A 16,518-nucleotide genomic window follows, 5' to 3' on the forward strand; every position below is an offset into this window, starting at 1 on the left:
GCTGAAAGGTGGTGTAAGTAAAGCTCAGCATCAGACCTGGGAGGAATGTAAGAGCAGGTTAAATAGAAAAATGCGGAGCCAACACGAACTTTGACTGCAACAAATTCAATTCCATGAATGTTATTGAATGGGAATAACTCAGATGAGAAAACAGATTTAACTGCAATCAGAACCCCACCTGCAAAAGATGGGCGGTCCATTCTATAAATAGTGTAACTATCAATGAAAATTTCATGATCATTGACAGAGGAGTTAAGCCAGGTTTCGGTAAACGCGATGGCATCGAAATCAAAGGACGCGCTATTAGTATGAATTTGACGCAATTTTCCCAGCAAACTGCGAACGTTCTGATAGTGCATGGAAAAATAGTACATCAGTTTTTTGGAGCATGTTCGGTAATTCTTGGATTCGAGTTCGAATCTTTGAGAAGGAACTCATGCACAATTGTATGCTCAGGCCATATTGACGGTTCTAGAGAACAGGATAGTAAAGAATCAGGGAGAAGAATTTTAAAGGATGATATGTTGCGCTTATGTTTAAATGTAAATTTAGTCACAACTATATCAACAGGCGAAGTGTTAAGATTAGCGGCAAGATGTTGTTTAACATCCTCCGTTGTAGCCTCAGGAATAAGACGAGAAACAAATATTGCTTTCCGAGGGACCACTGCTTTAAGTTGAAGTCCCGAGCGAGATCGAGATGGTGGAGCCACTCCTAAAAGAGATCTCGGTACAAGGGCAGAGGAATTGGCAGCAATGGCTGTAGGAGGAATTGGAGTAGGAATTGGAGCAGGAATTGGAGCAGGAATTGGCAAGACGTCGTCAGCAACCAGCACACCCGCCCTAGGAGCACTCACCGCGTCAGAAGTGACGGCCACAGAAACTGCAGGGATGGGATTGATGCTGTTGGGGAGTTGGGCGCTCGAAGGAAGCACATTGCTCGGTGTAAAGAACTCCGGAGCCACCGTTGGCGGATTTACAGACAACGGCGTGGCATGCCTACACGGAAATGCTTCCGATGGATGAAGGTGGGAGGCAGGCGTACCAATCGGATTAGGTTGCAAGAGATTGGTATCATTATGCGGAATTTTCCGTCTAGGCGATTCGCTCAAGAGTTTGAGCCCAAGAAACTGTGATTCAAGGGCAAGAAATTTCTCGTTGAGAGCCACAAATTGTTTCCGGACATCCAGAAACCCAGTTCGAGTCTGTCTCATAAATGTGCGCATTTCGGCCTCAATCTCCCGACAAGCCAGACATGACCAAGACAGGCCCATGCGTTTCGAGATCAGATCATTCAGCCGGCCAAAATTTCCACCACCAGCACATTTTATGTGGGAAAAATTGTCGCACAGCCAGCAGCTAAGAAATGAATCACCAATGATAACACCACCGAATTCACATTTCTTTGCACTACAAACGATTGCCATTATTGACAGCAGTAGAATCACTGTGCACGAATAATAAGAGAACGGAGTGAGATCGCAGGTAAAGTAGGAGAGCAGACAGCAGAGCGAGCCAGACAATCAGCTGCAGCGGCAATAATTCAAAGCAGATGATCCAACGAAGTGCAGAAAACGAGCAGTAAACTCACCAAAGCAGAGACACAAAAGAAAAGTCCACAGAGAGGGAGAGTATAGGCAATCCAGAGAGAGTGAGAGCAACAATGCGAGAAGCCCGCGTATGCTCACGAGAGAGTGTGGGCGATGCAAACGCTGATGCGTGAGAACAGTGCACACCGAAAAAGCGATAACGAAAAGCAGACTGGGCAAAAAACAATAACAAATTGCCTGCACGAGGCCGATGTGTTACGTTGCAATATTGAATTTATATTAAACACTTGTTTACAAACAAAACACTGGTGGTTAACACAAAGTAGAATCAAATTAAAGAGATGCGATAATAAATCAAAACAAAGACACAACAATGTTGTATGATATTTAGGCAAAGGGCGGATAACGATGGTCGCCGAATCATTTATTCAACGAATTGGATTGCCGCGCACGCATGCTCGTATACCAGTGGTTGGTCTAGGCGCAAACCCTGCTGGGGTTACTAGAGGTCGCGCCACATTCACGTTGCTCTTCCGCACAAGCTCAGCCTCAGTGGTGGTCACAGGTCTGATTATGAACACTTTGACCTCCTCGATTCCAGCCCAGCGGATCGAGTCGAACACTCCGATGTGGGAAGAGATTCATGATCTACCCTTAGCGGACCCTACATTTGGTAAACCAGGCGAAATCGACGTGATTTTAGGAGCTGATCAGCTTTGGAACATTTACACTGGACAACGCAAAGAGTTTGGCTTAGAATATCCTATTGCACCTCATACTAATTTTGGTTGGGTCATTGCAAGCAGCTACCATCTCAGTGGTGATGCTTACACCCACGCACTAGCACATCACGCTCACGAGGATCTGGACTCTTTAGTTCGATCGATCGATCGTTACCACCGATGCTAGTGAGCACGCTGAGAAAAACTTCGTTCATACGCACACCCGCAGAAACGATGTCGTGTACATCGTGCAATGGGATCCACATTGCCGCAAGCTCTAACTCTTGCTATTTCCAGTATTTCGTGTTGGTTCGACTCAGAACTTGGACTGCATTGGCTCTCATCACCCCCACGGACTTGGAACACTTATGTTGGCAATCGCACTGCTGGGATTCTGGAAGCTTGCCCACGTAGCTGCTGGCAACACATTCGCACTGCGGACAATCTCGCGGACTGTGCATCACGCGGACTTCTACGAAAGGATCGTGTAGAACATCAACTGTAGTGGAATGGACCACCGTGGCTTTCCCAATCACATCGCACTTGGCCACCTGCTAAGACAAAGTTCGCACTGTCGACTGAGGACGCTGAGCGGATGGAAGTAAAGGTCAAGCCCCAAGTTAATCTACACATTTCCTATGCAGGAAATGATCTTAACTGTATGATCAACAATGCTTCCTCCTGGTCACATCTCTTGCGGACAATTAGCTATTGCTTTCGTTTTGTACATCGACTTCGTTGCTTCGTTTTTATCGTCATGGGAGCTTGAATATGCCCGCTCTAGGGTAATCAAACATGTCCAGATGGAGTTCTTCCAAGTGGAGTACAAACAGCTGAGCACTGGACAAGCCCTTTCTCAAAAATCCAAGTTGATTCACTACACTCCATTTGTTGACGACCAAGGAATTCTGCGCGTAGGAGGACGCATTGGAAATTCAATGGCAACCTATGATGCAAAACATCCCATACTTCTTCCAAAGGAATCACCAGTCGCTGTTTTATTAGCTAGACACCAGCACGTCACATCCTTACACGCTGGAGTCGAATTTATGTTCCACACGTTGAGACAGAAGTACTGGATCCTTGGAGCCCGTAACATAGTCCGCAAAATTGTATTCAACTGCAAGATATGCTTCCTCCAGCGCAAAGGAACGAGCACACAACTGATGGCTGATCTTCCTGCCTTTCGCGTTCAGCCCACCCGCTGCTTTCTACATTCTGGATTGGATTACGCTGGATTACGCCAAACACCGAAGTTTGGCAAAGCTTGGTTTGGCATCTTGGTTTTCTGTCCACCAAAGCAATTCATATCGAGCTCGTCAGTGATTTGACGACTCCTGCAGTTATCGCCGCCTTCAAACGGTTTTGGTCTCGACGTGGCCCCATATCCGATTTGTACTCTGACAATGGCACAACATTCCATGGAGCCAGAAAGGAACTAACGGAGATGCAACGGATAGCAGAAATTGCTAATTTTCTGACGAGTCAGGAAATCAACTGGCACTTCATTCCGCCGTCTGCCCCGCCTTTTGGAGGTCTTTGGGAGACAGGCGTACGATCTATCAAACTCCACCTTCGTCGAGTAATTGGTAGCATTGCGCTGACTTTCGAGGAATATTCAACAATTTTAACTCAGATTGAAGGTTTACTCAACTCTCGCCCACTGTGCGCGCCCAGAGATCACAGCTTGGACCCCCTTACCCCCGCTCATTTTCTTACAGGTCAACCTCACATGTTAGACGTCAACATTAATAGACTGCAGCGTTGGAGACAACTGCAAGCCAAGGTTCAAGGATTCTGGAAACGTTGGAGTCTGGAATACCTTACTTCCTTGCAACCTCGCACGAAATGGCAGCAGGAGTCCAACGACATAACCGTGGACACTCTTGTGGTACTGAAGGAGCCGAATCAACCGCCTAGCAAGTGGCTGCTTGGGCGAATCACCGAAGTTCATCCTGGCCAAGACGAGAGGGTTCGAGTGGTCACCGTCAAAACAGGCCGAGGAGTTTAGAAGAGACCTATTACCAAACTTGCTGTGCTTCCCTTGTTTTGAACAGTCGTTCAGGGGGGCCGGTATGTTGAGAAATGAGCCTCGTAGTTTTTAGTTCAATGTTCATGTATATTACAACTGCCCTATTCATACACTCATGAGTGTATTGCACCGCTTAGGTAACTATTTTTACGCGCATAGCTGTGTTGTTATTGCTCGTGTCTAAAACATAGCTGTAATGTTCTCACACGTATAGCTAAAGCCCGCAGCTGCACACGCATACAACGATGTGTACCGTTTTGCATTGGACCGTCGCATCGCCTGATCTTTCAATTCCCTTTTGGCTCGACTTCTTTTGTGGAGTGGAAGTTAGTCGAAATTTCTAGATGAACCCAACCGCACGCATAGTTTATACCGCCGCATCATAGACACCCCCCGCTATTCATATACATGTGTAACATAACCACCCATATTAAATAACCAGATGCACCAGTAAAGACACACCATCAGATTGGCGCTTACAAGGGGAAAAAAAATGCAATCATATTACTTTTACTCTTTTACTACTTGTCCACTAATCGCTCGCTCTTCCTTAAGCTTAGACTATAAAGTCCTCCTGTAAAACTACGTGCTGAAACCTATCTAGACTTTGACTTAGAGCTATGGGGCAACGCAAGCAGAAGCAACGTCGACATTATCCAGCGAGCACAGTCCAGAATCCTGCAAACCATCAATCGGGCACCTTGGCACCTCCGAAATGAGAATATCCAAAGAGACTTAACCATCAAACTTTGAAAAGCTGCGATACTAAAATAAAAGGCAAAACATCAAGCTAAGCTCGGCTACCATCCTTTTGCAAGGTCGCTACTCAGAGTTTGTAGACACAGCCGACTGCAGCGAAACGATCAGCCAGTCAAGATTTCTTATAAGCCCATCACACTTGGAATAGACCACTTTGGATCTTCCCTTTCCTGCATTGTGAGACATGGTGTCTAAAGCCGCCATGTTTGCAGAGTTATGCGAAATCGTGGTTCTAATTGCAACCTATCGTCTTTTAGTCGCTTGTATTGGTCCTGTAGACTCTTGTATACTCCTTGTCTGGGAGAAGTTGGGTTGTAGTACAAGATCTGGCCTACTCGTCTGCTATACAATCGCCCTCAATGTCCTGGTGGCCCAGGACCTATATAAAGCTGATAGCAAATTGCTGAGCCATCTCGTAAAGAAATAAAAGGCAAAACATCAAGCTAAGCTCGGCTACCATCCTTTTGCAAGGTCGCTACTCAGAGTTTGAAGACACAACCGACTGCATGCAAATTTTAGAATAGTTTTTCTAAATATGAAATACCGAAACTTTGGGTGGCTGCAAATTAATGTATTTTACGACGAAAAAATAATAAATGCGTGCGTTCGTTTTTAATAGATTTTGTCGACTCCTCTATATTCAAACAATTTCTTTTAAGCCTATCGTACCTACGGTGGCAAAGCGGGGCGAATTCGCCAAGAGCGAGAGAGCGAGAATTTAATGGGCTCCCGCTTTGCCCTAGCCTAACTTACACTAGACTTCATCAAATTCGATCCTAATATTTTTCTAATACAAATTATAATCCAAATTACGCTACACAGCGGCAGTCTGCCACGGTGACCGAGTGCGAGGAAGTGGCATTTAGCGATTTGATCGCAGCTTGGCTGTCGCTATAAATGCTTATACGAGCTGACATAACGGCAACTGAAATGAAAGCATTTCAGAGGTTCCTTGATTGATATGACCTCCGATTAGAAGACACTACAGTGATCAGGGAGCCTGAAGAAGTGCCGTATGGGTGAGTGAGTGGCAGTTCACCCCCACTCCAGGCCGGAATTACCTGGTCCGGGGTCCGGAGTCCGGACCTGACGGCTTGAACGGATTGAAGCGGTTTACTTCCCAGATTATGTTCCGTTTTGTGCGAATGTATTCCATCGAGGTTACCGAGCCTTCTCTGGGGAGATGTGACGGCTCGATGATTGAGCACCCGGAGAAATGATTATCAAGTAGAATGTGTAGTGACATTGTTATTGTTTGTGTGTTTTAGTTAGAGGCCATGGCCTCTAGGCGTTTTGCCTCGAAGAGGAACGAAAGACTAGACAGATGGAAGGGTCAAAGCGGTGACCCATAAGATAAGATTACATAAGTGTGTGCGTGTACTGAGAGCTTACATAGAATGAGCGCGATAACAGAAACCTTAAGAGAGACGTGACTTATGAGCTATTAACGGCTGCTGTTTCCCCTTGGGTTTTGTGCATGTTGCATGCTGCCGTGAACCTGTTTACAAGACTATTTAGGTCGTCCTTCGTATCCGGGCATATTGGGGCTTAAGAGGGGAGTAGTTTCTCCAGGGCTGTGCTATATTTTTCCCAGTTGGCTTTCCTGGGGTTGATATAGTCAGTTGGTTTTGGGCTTTCCCGAGATAGTATCGTCTCGATGTACCTGTGGTCAGAGAATCAGTGGTCCACGTGGACTTTTCAATTCTTGACCATGTCTGACAGTGAGTGTGAGACACTACGGTGAGGTCAATGAATAGTTGTCCCGATTACAAATTGTTGGATTAGAGTTAAGGATACAGCTGAAGAGTGACTAACCCATACATTTGTGTCCGAGCTCCCCTAATAGGCCTATGTCTGATCTCTCGCTATAGCTTGCGAACGAGGTATCCCATTCATCGTGATCCATATAGGATGACATCAGTCTTAGGTGTATCCTTTACAGCTCAAGGCACGCCACACAGGTGTCACAGTTTCTAAAGTTATGGAACAAGAATGCAGGTACGGATTTTACCTTCGTTTTGGGCTACAATAGCTTGTACTCCTTTGTCGCTAATCCACAGACCTTGCTTTCCACTACGCAAGGCTCCTAGATTAGGACTACGCCGGCTCTGCTCGCATCCAAGCAGAGTATAAGGCCAGCAGATGCTGCTTTACTGTAGTGGCGATTGGTTTGAAGTAGTATTAGGACCATCTTCAAAGTTCTCCACTACTGTAATGTCGGAGTCCGATTCGTCTGAGACCCTCGTTCGGCACATGGACTCGAAGTCCAGCATTAGCTCCGTGTCCGAAGAGTAGCCTTCTTGGGCCGGCTCTAGCTGGTCATCGAGAGCTTCGATCTCCGAGGCAACGTCCTGCTCGACTGGGTTGTCGACAGGACGCGCCTTGGTCGCTGCATCCGACTTGTACAACTTGATGGTGACTGAGCTGAAGTGGAAGTTCAGCTCGATTTTTGCTTCCTCTATCGGGGCCAGTGACTCTTTGTTGAGCACGAGCACAGCCTGGTTAGTCGGAAATTGCGTCGTCTAACTTTGACTACCTTTCAGTCAGAGGTCGGTAGGTTTAGGTTGCACCTGTGCAACATATTGAGGATGCGCTTTAGCCTCGGTCTCGCCCTCGGTCTATTGGGCACCCCGCTCCAGTCCATTGCGACGAGCTTCTAGTCTTCGCAGGCTATAATTGTGATGTTGCCCTGGAACCACCCCATGTCCTTGCAGACTGACGGTAGCGGGGTATTTTTCAATGAGCTCGAAGCAGTGGTTCACGCACTGGCTCCTGGGTATCTTCCCCTCAGCGCTGCCTCTGTCGAGTACGCCTCCCAGCGTCCTCTCCTTGGCTATCTGCGCAAAGGACATGTTGGACAGTACTCTGGACCGTTTTACAGCTGGTCCAGGCGCCTCTTGCGAGCGCTGCCTTTTTGTTTGAGGAGCCTTTTTCTGCTCCAACGTGAAATCAGGTAGCACTGCCGAGGCCAACTTCACCTTCTTCAGCCAATTGGCTAATGGGCTGGCTTGTGTGCTTCTGCAAGCGAGGCTTCGACAAGATCTTGACAAATCGAGACAGCGACAAAGACATGTTAAAGCTAGTATGTTATATAATTTGTTAATTATTTAACTTTTAATTTTTCCGTAATAATGGACGTTTTAGTTGAAATCAATCATAAAAATATCAAGGGTCTTAGCTCTACGTAAGAGTCTGTGCCCTATAAAAATTTGTTTGAGCCCACATGCCTGACTGATCCTCGGCACAGGCCGACCTGGTCTCAGGGAAGTAAGCACTGTGTAAGCAACCCGCCTTTAATATAATATTTAATTTAGTAATTGAATAATGTGATACATTTTTTTAGGTATGCTCTTTTTAATTTTGGTTTTTTTTAAACAATTTTTTACTTCTAGGACTGTGTATGGTTTGGAGTATGTAATACTGATGCCTTTAATCATAATCAATACTGTTCCTATAATGGGACAGCGAAAGCAATGCCTAAAGATGGCTTAAATTTGCTAAAAGAGCGTTGCAGCTTTCTACTTGATGAAAGTCAAACGGAGTTCTGCTGCGATACTAATCAGGTACGTACAACATATGGTAAACCTCTAGTTTGCGAATTTGAAAACTTGTTAAAATCAAGAATCAAATCTACTTTTAATATACAGTGATGACCTTCAATGGCACAGTCTGTCATTGTAATGTAAGATGTAAGATATTATTTAGAGTATTGTTTATTCGTATTATTATCGCGGTGGCCTGGTATGTGTGTTTACAAAAGTTCTTAATGTTACGGCTTATTTCTGCTGATTTTCTGCTGCTGCTTGAGTCGCGTCCGTATGCTGCTGTTCTCTACTTTTCACTGCTTCGCTCGGTTCCTCTTCTTCTCTGTCCGCTGTTGATCTGCTTCTGTTACTACTGCTGTTGCTGCTGCTGTTACTACTGCTGTTGCTGCTAATCAGCTGTTCCTCTGCTGCTGTTATAACTGCTGTTGCTTATCTCCGCTGCCCCCTCAATAGGCCAGCTGGCCCACTCCTTCTTACACTCGGTCATCCTGATTAGTCATCAGTCCCTGATGACCATGCGTCCTCGTTTTCTACAGAAAAGCTCCATAGTTTCATGTTATCATTGCTTGTGGTCGTATTGCTTGGTCCTTCGACGTCTGCTGCCTTCCGAACATTATAGCGTCCGCCTCGTTTCACGTTGGTTATTTCGTATGGTCCTAAGAATTCGCTGGCCATCTTTCTTCCGGTTACAAATTGTGTTCTACGTATGGCTACGAGATCTCCGACCTTGTATCCGTATTCGCATTTCCGCTTTTTATCGAATTGTTCCTTGTATCTGTCCTGGGCCTGCTGAATATTTTCTTTTGCCTCTTGTCGCATCTTTTGCCTCTCGTCTTCAAAATTATCAACCATCTCTTTTTCTATTAGCTGAAGTATGTCGCTATCCGGTCCACAACGCATTTTTACCCCGATCATCAGCTCAAATGGACAACGCTTTGTAGACACATGAACAGTGCTGTTAATAGCCCTCTGAACTCGCGGTACGAACTTATACCATCTTCCAGGTTCCTCCGACGACAATTTGGAAATGATGCTCAGAATAGATCGGTTTACGCGTTCAATTTGTCCGTTTCCTCTTGGTACCCCTGTGGTGCTCCATATGTGTTCGATGTTCTTTTCCTTGACAAACTCCTCAAAGCTTGAAGATGTAAATGCTGCTCCACGATCGCTTACTATGCGTGCCGGATTACCAAATACATCAGACCACTCCCTTAACTTCTTGAGAACTTCGTCTGCTCCTGTTGTTTTTGTGGGATAAATCCATACGAACTTACTGAAGCTATCATACATCATTGCGAAGATGTACTTGTACTGCTTTGAAGTAGCATCCATAGGCCCAAAGGTGATCCACGTGTATAGTATACAGCGGCTGTGATCCTTTGTCAATTTGATGCAGAAATCCCTCTTTTTTGCCAAGCTTTTTGTTGTAGATTATACATTTCAAACAGTTTCCTATGATCTGCATTACTTTTCCTTCCAGATGTGGAATCCAATAGCTCTGCTGTACGGTATGCATATTTTTTTGAGCGGCAAAGTGTCCTGCGTTGTGAGCGTCGGTTATTATTTCTTTTTCTAATGACTTCGGTATTGCCAGCAAGTCCGTGCCTTGCACCACTTTGTATACGAGACCAGCCTTCAACTTAAAGTTGTCATATGGTTTACTTTTCAAAACTTCGGAAACTGCTTTGATCGTCGTATCCTCCTGCTGGGTTTTCTTAATTCTTGCTGTGACTTCCGAAGATACCATCATGACATCAATTGGGTACCTACTCAGGCAATCCACATGCTTCAGCCGTTCTCCTGGTCTGTGTACCACTTCAAAGTCGTAGTCCTGCAAGTACAGGACCCATTGGGCTACCTCCCGCGGAACGTCCTTCTTGCTTAACGTTTGCTTGAAAGCAGCGCAATCCGTTACGAGCTTAAAGTTGGTTCCAAGTATGTACTGACGAAATTTTTTGCACGCTAGGAAAATTGCTTTGGCTTCCTGTATATAGCTATGCTGTCGTGCTTCAGACTCCGAGGTTTTCTTACTCCAGAATAAGATCGGATGCAATTGTCCTTCGTGCCATTGTAACAACGCCGCTGCAAACCCGTCCTTTGACGCATCAGTGTGTATCTCGGTTTTTGCATTCCTGCGATAAAGTTTCAAGACCGGCTCTTTCACCAATGCTTCCTTTAATGTAGCGAACGCCTGCTGCTCCTCCATACTCATTTTAAATGGGACATCTTTTCGCAGCAGATTGGTCAGTGGTTTGGCGATTAGCGAATAGTTTCTTATGAATTTACGGAAAAACCCAGTTAATCCTTAAAACGACTGCACAGCCTTTATGTTTTTCGGCATCGGGAACTTGCTCTCGGCTTTGGTTTTCTCCAATCCAGGCTTGATTTCACCTCCTCCAACTTGATGACCCAAAAATGTAATGGTCGACTGCAGAAATCGGCACTTCTTCCACTTCATCTTCAGCCCGTATTCAGCTGCTGCATCAAAAACCTTCTTCAGCTTTCCCAGGCATTCGTCGGCGGTTTCAGCGTGTATAATGATATCGTCCATGTACAGGTCAAGAATGTTGTCATTTATAAGGTTTTGAAATACAAAACTTATAAAACGGATGAAAACTGCTGGCGAATTGCAAAAACCGAAAGGCGCACGGTTGAACTCAAAGAGGCCTTCCTTCGTTATGAACGCCGTATATTTTTTGCTGCTTACTTCCACAGGAATGTGGAAAAACCCATTTTCTAAGTCCGTGATGGTGAACACCTTAGCATTTTCCAGTTTTTCCAGCACCTCTTCAACGATTGGAACGGGAAAGCAATCTTTCAAGACCATCTTGTTCAACTGACGATAGTCCACGCAGACCCGGCTGCTCCCATCCTTTTTCTTGAGAATTACAGTCCGACTGGCGAAATTTGATGATGAGCGTCGTATTATCCCAGCGTTGGCCCATTCATCGATCTGCTGCTTGACAACGTCGGCTTCGCTCATGGCCACTCGACTTGGCGAATGTCGAAACGGCGTTATTTTCTCGTCCAGTACGATCTTCAGCATGATCGGGCACACTGCAGTCTGCTTCTTTTCAGTAAAGTCCTGAATCATTGATTGGACGGCATCTCTGAACTGCAATGGAATGTTTATGTCAGTATTTGCTTCGACCACGTTGTAAATACTTATCTGTTTGGTGTCCTCAGTTTCCTCCCCCGGCAGGGGAGAAAACTTATATCCTCCTGGCGTTGATGTCATTGTGAACTTGGATATAAAGTCGTGTCCAAGAAACAATTCGCATCCGACGGCATGATCGGCCACCACAAGGAATTTGTGTGCCAGTCGCATTCCGTCGATCTCCACTTCTGCCGTAAAATGCCCAGCGGAGCGTGTGATGTTGTTTCCAAGTCCCCTCAAAGTTGACGAACTGGCTTGCAGATGGACACCACTCATTTTGCCGAACACTGACATCTTTAATAGGGAAACATCTGCACCGGTGTCTATGAGCCCCTTGACTTGCACGTCGTTAATTTTTAGAGACTTTAGGCGTTTTTCCTCGTATGCAACGTTTACGGCAGCAGCACTCGGGCAATCCTTAGACATGTGTCCAGTCTGATTGCAGCGGAAACACTTTAATGCAGCTCGGCAATCATTGCGTAGATGCTCCTGGGATCCACAATTGTAGCAGTGTTGCTTTCTTTCATATTTGGTGAAATTGGACTTCTTTCCGAATGGCTGTGAGTCTTTTTGTTTCGGGGCCAAACCGCCATCAACTGCGAGCGTTCTTTCGTAGATTTTGTACTTCTCTCCCAGCTGCTTGTAAGAGCTGCACCCATCAAAGTTCGTTCGTTCATTTTCGTAGATCAGACGCGTTTTTGTTTTGCGCTCCGCATATTTTCCCTTTGTTTTACATAAACAACCGGTGTTTTTGTTAAAGTTATTTTATTTGTAAGACAGCAGAAGATTAGTATACAGAATTATATGTGCTTCCGAGTAACATACGCAAGAGACAGACGCCGAAAGAAGAATATCGATATGAGAACATCGATATGCAGCAGGGCACATGCGCAGTGTTGTTAGAGATCAATATCTAATTATCGTGGCGGTCACTTTGAACACTCCTCCTCAACACAACGCATGCTTACAAACTTTAAATATACTTAACTAATATCCAATAACATGTCAAGCACTTATAAACGATCTTTTAAACCAAATGCGAATACAAATTTATGGTGCTTAACCTTGGCTAAGTTCTTTGTGAGGACATCTGCTAAAATCTCATCGGTTGGCAGATACGCAATGTTGACTTCACCTCTCTTGAGAACCTCTCGAATATGATGTATCTTGACGTCGATGTGCTTTGTACGTGCATGAAACATGGGGTTTCTAGCAAGCTGCTGTGCTCCAATGTTGTCGCCGTACATCTGAATAGCTGACTCCTTGGACATCAGCTTCAAGTCAATCAGTAGGCTGCGAAAGTATATCGCCTCTTTTGCTGCAGATGATAAGGCTATGTACTCTGCCTCCGTGGAACTGAGGGCAACCGTCGATTGCTTTCTTGACTACAAAGAAACCGCTCCTCCTGCCAACATGCATACATAGCCAGTGAATGACTTTCGGTTCGTCATATCACTTGCCCAATCTGCATTAACAAAACACTCAATTGCCTTTCCTTGCTTTGTGTAGCATATCTCCCAGTCGATAGTTTTTGCCAAATATCGAAGGATGTGCTTGGCTGCCGCTTCATGCTCGGAATGAGGATCCTTGTTACGTTGTGCTAATTTGTTCACCGAATGCGCAATGTCCGGACGAGTCATAACAGCAAGATAAGATAACTCTCCAATTAGCTTTTGGAACGATGTGATGTCGACCCTGCGGCAGTCCTCTTTGTTGCATGCCACCTGGTAACCAGCTTCAAGAGGCGTGGACGTCTGTCGACAATCTTTCAAATTGTACTGTTCGAGCAACTCTCTAATATACTTCCGTTGGCTGATTGAAATCGCACCCGTACTGCCTTCACGTTTCACCTCAATACCTAAAAAGTATTGCATAGGCCCGATGTCAACCACATGAAATTCTGCTGCGATCTTTATCTTGATATCAGATATATCATCTAGGTCCTTACACGCCAAAATAATGTCATCTACGTAGACAGCTATTAGACACATATTTTTACCTGGCTTACAATACAGACAGGGTTCGTTGACAGTCGGTATAAAACCAATGCGTCTCAGCGTTGCATCCAACGTAGAGTTCCACACTCTTCCTGATTGTTTTAGGCCATTTATACTTTTGTGAAGCCTCAAAACGTGATTTGGGTGAACTTCGCTGATGAAGCCCTCAGGTTGTCTCATAAAAACCTCATCTTCCAATTCGCCGTTGAGATACGCCGTGACAACATCCATTTGATGTAGGTGGAGACCATGTTCGACTACAAGTGCAATTATCAACCTGATAGTTGCGTGGCGTACAACTGGTGCAAATGTTTCCTTGTAGTCGATCCCGTAGCGTTGGCTACAACCTTTCGCCACCAGACGTGATTTAAGCCTGTTCACGCTTCCATCCGGATTGGACTTAACTGCATAAACCCATCTGCATCCAATGGACTTTTTCCCGCTAGGCAATTTAGTAAGCGACCACGTGCCGTTCTTCACGAGAGATTCGTACTCGTCCTTCATTGATGCTTTCCATATCTCGCCTTCAGTAGACCGTTCAGCTTGTGCGTAGTTTTGTGGAACTTGTACGTCTGCTGCCAGTATCGCATTGAGCATATGATACTGCTTCCTTGGTCGTCCTGGTTTGCCCGTCCGTACTATGGTTGGGCGTCCTGGTCCTCTTATTGGTTCTGGAATTACAAGAATTTCATTACTAGACCTAATCTCCTCCTGATTTTCTGGCTCATTTTCTGGATCTTTAAATTGCTCGCTATCCATTTCGGGTTCAGAGTCCTGGTTTTGTTGAACCTCAATTGATGCCATGTCATTGGAACATGATGCATCTAGTTTGCCCCCTTCAGGTTCTACAAAAATGACATCCTTACTCTCTACGAGTTTCCTGGTTTCTTTACTGACCAAACGGTATGCTTTGGCTGTATCCGAGTAGCCCACCATTATATACTCTAAGCCTTTCTGTGCGAACTTTGATTTCTTTGTTTTATCTAGAGCTATCGCTACTGAGCCAAAAACTCTTAAATGCGATACCACTGGCTTTCTACCTGTCCATATTTCAAAAGGTGTCACCCCGCTCAAGCAGCTGCTTGCCACTCTATTTCGCAAATACGTGGCAGTTCGAATCGCTTCTGCCCAATAGCATTCACTTAACCCAGCATGCAGCAGCATACTTATTGCCATTTCTACCAATGTTCTGTTGGCCCTTTCTGCAACTCCGTTTTGTTGAGGTGTATATGGCACTGTTAAGTTTCGCTTTATTCCATTTTGGTTTAGGTAATTATCAAAAACGTTTGATATGTATTCTCGGCCATTGTCGCTACGTAAAACCTTGACTTTTCTTCTTTTACTTTTTGCGCATGTTGCACACACTTGTTTTGGCTTGTATATGCCCTTGAGACCTATTACCATCTCCTTGTTAACCATTTCCTTTAATGCGTCAAAATGTACATGGCCGAACCTATTGTGCCATTTGAATGCATCTGCTTCAACATTTACAATGTTCATACACTTTTCCTGATTGTCCTGAACCATAAACAATCCATTTTCCAGATGTGCCTTTATATGTAACTATTTTTCCGTTTTTAAAAATCATCGCTTGATTTTTCTCAAACACAATTTTTTTTCCATGTTTTAATAGTTTTGTGACCGATATAAAATTGTACTGCAAATCTGGTACCAAGATAACATTTTCCAGCGTAACGGATCTATCACCGAACTTAACTTGAACAGTTCCATGCCCTTCAGCAATAAGTGATTTACCGCCGGCTAAAAATACTTTTTGATTATCTTCCGTGAACGACACAAAGCGTTCCTTGTCACAACATAGATGCGCCGTTGCGCCAATGTCTATGCACCATGCATTTAACATCTGGTCATTTGGCTTAGCTAAATTTAGGATTGGTACATATTTTTCTGGTTCCACTTTGGCATATTCGGTTACGCAAAGCATTGTACCCAATCTTTCCCCGCTTTTACTGTTTGCGCCCTTGTTGTTTGCTCCTTCCTGCTTGCTTTTAGCACGGCATTCCGATTTAAAATGCCCTTCCTTTCCGCACTTAAAACACTTTTTGCCCTTCTTAAAGTTTTTCTTAAAATTGTTGTTGTCATAACTGACGTGTAGTTCCTGCCTATTCGCTTCTTCCGAAAGTTTTATTTTTAGCATGCTCAAGCTCGGCAAATCATCTCTCGTCTCAATCGCAACAACAAAACTTTCATACGATTTAGGCAAACCATTTAGCAACACAACTGATAAGATCTTTTCATCAACCTTTATGTTGACCTCTGCTAAAGCCTCGTGTACCACCTGGAATTTCCGCAAATATTCCTGTGCACTTATACCATCCGACATTTTTAACGTCAACAATTGTTTAATTAAAAGCACTACCCTTGCTGGTCCGCTTGGCCTGTGAATTTTATTTAGCTTTTGCCATGCCTGTGACGACGATACACAATTTTTAATATTGTTTAGTTGGGTCGATTTAACACAAAGTAAAATTGACGCCAACGCCTTTTGATCCTTTAGTTCAAAAGCTGCACGTTGCTCATTTGTTGCACTTTCACTAAGCTCAATTTTACCACTGACGATTGGCCACAAATCATTTTGTATGAGAACACTTCTCATCAAAACTTCCCATGTGCTATAATTGTTTTCGTCCAGTTTCTCAATATTGAAATTCATATTTCCACTCATTTTTTATACTTATTGTCCCACAGTGCAAAATTTGTAACTGTCGATCGTCTCATGCACAAAGCAACTACGAC

At 44.6% G+C, this 16,518-nt stretch overlaps 1 protein-coding gene across 5 annotated transcripts in view; it reads left to right on the forward strand.

Annotated features, from left to right (window-relative positions):
* Positions 1-16,518, forward strand: part of LOC117188775 (NPC intracellular cholesterol transporter 1) — a 250,321-nt gene that overhangs the window by 22,832 nt on the left and 210,971 nt on the right. For all 5 annotated transcript variants that reach the window (XM_033393141.1, XM_033393139.1, XM_033393143.1 and 2 more), the window contains exon 3: positions 8,455-8,625. In XM_033393141.1, coding sequence (XP_033249032.1) covers positions 8,455-8,625 — 171 coding nt within the window. The remainder of the gene's footprint in view (positions 1-8,454; positions 8,626-16,518) is intronic.

Source organism: Drosophila miranda, chromosome 4 (genome assembly GCF_003369915.1).
Source record: "Drosophila miranda strain MSH22 chromosome 4, D.miranda_PacBio2.1, whole genome shotgun sequence".
In the NCBI taxonomy this organism is placed as follows: domain Eukaryota; kingdom Metazoa; phylum Arthropoda; class Insecta; order Diptera; family Drosophilidae; genus Drosophila; species Drosophila miranda.